Source organism: Nerophis lumbriciformis, linkage group LG39, assembly GCF_033978685.3.
Source record: "Nerophis lumbriciformis linkage group LG39, RoL_Nlum_v2.1, whole genome shotgun sequence".
In the NCBI taxonomy this organism is placed as follows: domain Eukaryota; kingdom Metazoa; phylum Chordata; class Actinopteri; order Syngnathiformes; family Syngnathidae; genus Nerophis; species Nerophis lumbriciformis.
Window position 1 is genome coordinate 23,342,501 of NC_084586.2, and position 2,500 is coordinate 23,345,000.

The following is a 2,500-nucleotide window of genomic DNA, read 5'->3' on the forward strand; positions in this document are numbered from 1 at the left end:
CGCGCCCCCGGCAACGGGGGTGGCGGGCAGGTAAGCTGCGCGGGCGGAGCGCGCGGAGTGACCCCTGTTACGAGCCCCCGGCCACGGGGGTGGCGGGCAGGTAAGCTGCTTACCTGCTGCGCGTGACGCCGGCCGCGGCGAAGGCGGACGAGGCGGGGTGTCGGTGCGGTGAGCGCGGTGGTGACCCTGGACGTGCGTCGGGCCCTTCTCGCGGATCGCCTCAGCTACGGCTCCCGGTGGGGCCCTCTCGGGGGAAGGGGCCTCGGTCCCGGACCCCGGCGAGGCGTCCCTTCTCCGCTCCGTAAAAGTGTCCATCTCTTTTTTTTTCTTCTTCTGTTGTGGCATATGCTGCAGGTGCCTGCTCGTTTTTCGTATGTGGGTAACAACATTTAACTATGTATATATATTTCCCAATTGGTTTAACTGCCACCAGCCTGAATCTATTTAAAATCTAATTTTTTTTTATTTCAACCGCCCGACCCGACCCGCGGATAAAATCTAATTTTTTTTAATTTCAACCGCCCGACCCGACCCGCGGAGAAAATCTAATTTTTTTTTTATTTCAACCGCCCGACCCGACCCGCGGATAAAATCAATTTTTTTTTTATTTCAACCGCCCGACCCGACCCGCGGATAAAATCTAATTTTTTTTTATTTCAACCGCCCGACCCGACCCGCGGATAAAATCTAATTTTTTTTTATTTCAACCGCCCGACCCGACCTGCGGATAAAATCTAATTTTTTTTTATTTCAACCGCCCGACCCGAGCCGCGGATAAAATCTAATTTTTTTTTTATTTCAACCGCCCGACCCGACCCGCGGATAAAATCTAATTTTTTTTTATTTCAACCGCCCGACCCGACCCGCGGATAAAATCTAATTTTTTTTATTTCAACCGCCCGACCCGACCCGCGGATAAAATCAAATTTTTTTTTATTTCAACCGCCCGACCCGACCCGCGGATAAAATCTAATTTTTTTTTATTTCAACCGCCCGACCCGACCCGCCGATAAAATCTAATTTTTTTTTATTTCAACCGCCCGACCCGACCCGCGGATAAAATCTAATTTTTTTTTATTTCAACCGCCCGACCCGACCCGCGGATAAAATCTTTTTTTTTTTTTATTTCAACCGCCCGACCCGCGGTTGTGTCCGCAAACCGCGCATCTCTACTACCTGCTGCCACCTACTGACATGGAGTATTACCTGGTTAGCGTATTTCCTTGAATTGCTGCCGGGTATATAATACACGCATGCCTCGATTTACCGCAGGGTCAAACTCGTTTCGCAAAATAATTAGCGCATGCCTAGAAGTACCTACTACATTTTTAGCGTTACCCGGCAGTTTGCGGTATTGCAAATGTTCGTTCAGCGTATTTTTTGCAGTGGTATACAGTACAAAACGAGTGACATAACATAACAACAATTACGTATGCAAAGGGGGGGTGGGGTTGGGGGTCAAAATCCTGTGGGGGAAATGCGCACAATTACGTACCATCATTTGTAGTGTGCCGCGGCACAGTGGTTGAAAAGCACTGCTCTATGTGGACTGGTGTCCAAAGACCTCCTCTCAAGGGTCTTCTTGTCAAACAGGACGAGCAGACGCCGCTGCACATCGCCAGTCGTCTTGGCAAACTGGACATCGTCCAGCTGTTGCTGACCAAAGGGGCGTGTCCTGACACCACCACCAGCTCCGGCTACACCCCCCTGCACCTGGCCGCCCGGGAGGCTCACCGGGAGGTGGCGGCGGCGCTGCTGGACCACGGAGCCAACCTGGGCATCACCACCAAGGTCAGTCACGCACACTAACCACCGTAGTAGGGTGGTCCACAGTGGCCATACCAAGTAGGGTGGTCCACAGTGTCCATATTAAGTAGGGTGGTCCACAGTGTCCATACCAAGTAGGGCGGTCCACAGTGGCCATACCAAGTAGAGTGGTCCACAGTGTCCATACCAAGTAGGGTGGTCCACAGTGTCCATACCAAGTAGAGTGGTCCACAGTGTCCATACCAAGTAGAGTGGTCCACAGTGTCCATACCAAGTAGAGTGGTCCACAGTGTCCATACCAAGTAGGGTGGTCCACAGTGTCCATACCAAGTAGAGTGGTCCACAGTGTCCATACCAAGTAGGGTGGTCCACAGTGTCCACACCAAGTAGAGTGGTTCACAGTGTCCATACCAAGTAGGGTGGTCCACAGTGTCCATACCAAGTAGAGTGGTCCACAGTGTCCATACCAAGTAGGGTGGTCCACAGTGGCCATACCAAGTAGGGTGGTCCACAGTGTCCATACCAAGTAGAGTGGTCCACAGTGTCCATACCAAGTAGAGTGGTCCACAGTGTCCATACCAAGTAGAGTAGTCCACAGTGGCCATACCAAGTAGAGTGGTCCACAGTGGCCATACCAAGTAGAGCGGTCCACAGTGTCCATACCAAGTAGAGTGGTCCACAGTGGCCATACCAAGTAGGGTGTTCCACAGTGGCCATACCAAGTAGGGTGGTC

General features: G+C 51.8%; 1 protein-coding gene across 8 annotated transcripts in view; it reads left to right on the top strand.

The window, feature by feature from the left end:
* LOC133577950 (ankyrin-3-like) overlaps positions 1 to 2,500 on the top strand; it is a 213,807-nt gene that overhangs the window by 105,709 nt on the left and 105,598 nt on the right. For all 8 annotated transcript variants that reach the window (XM_072912710.1, XM_072912712.1, XM_072912711.1 and 5 more), the window contains exon 15: positions 1,594 to 1,791. In XM_072912710.1, coding sequence (XP_072768811.1) covers positions 1,594 to 1,791 — 198 coding nt within the window. The remainder of the gene's footprint in view (positions 1 to 1,593; positions 1,792 to 2,500) is intronic.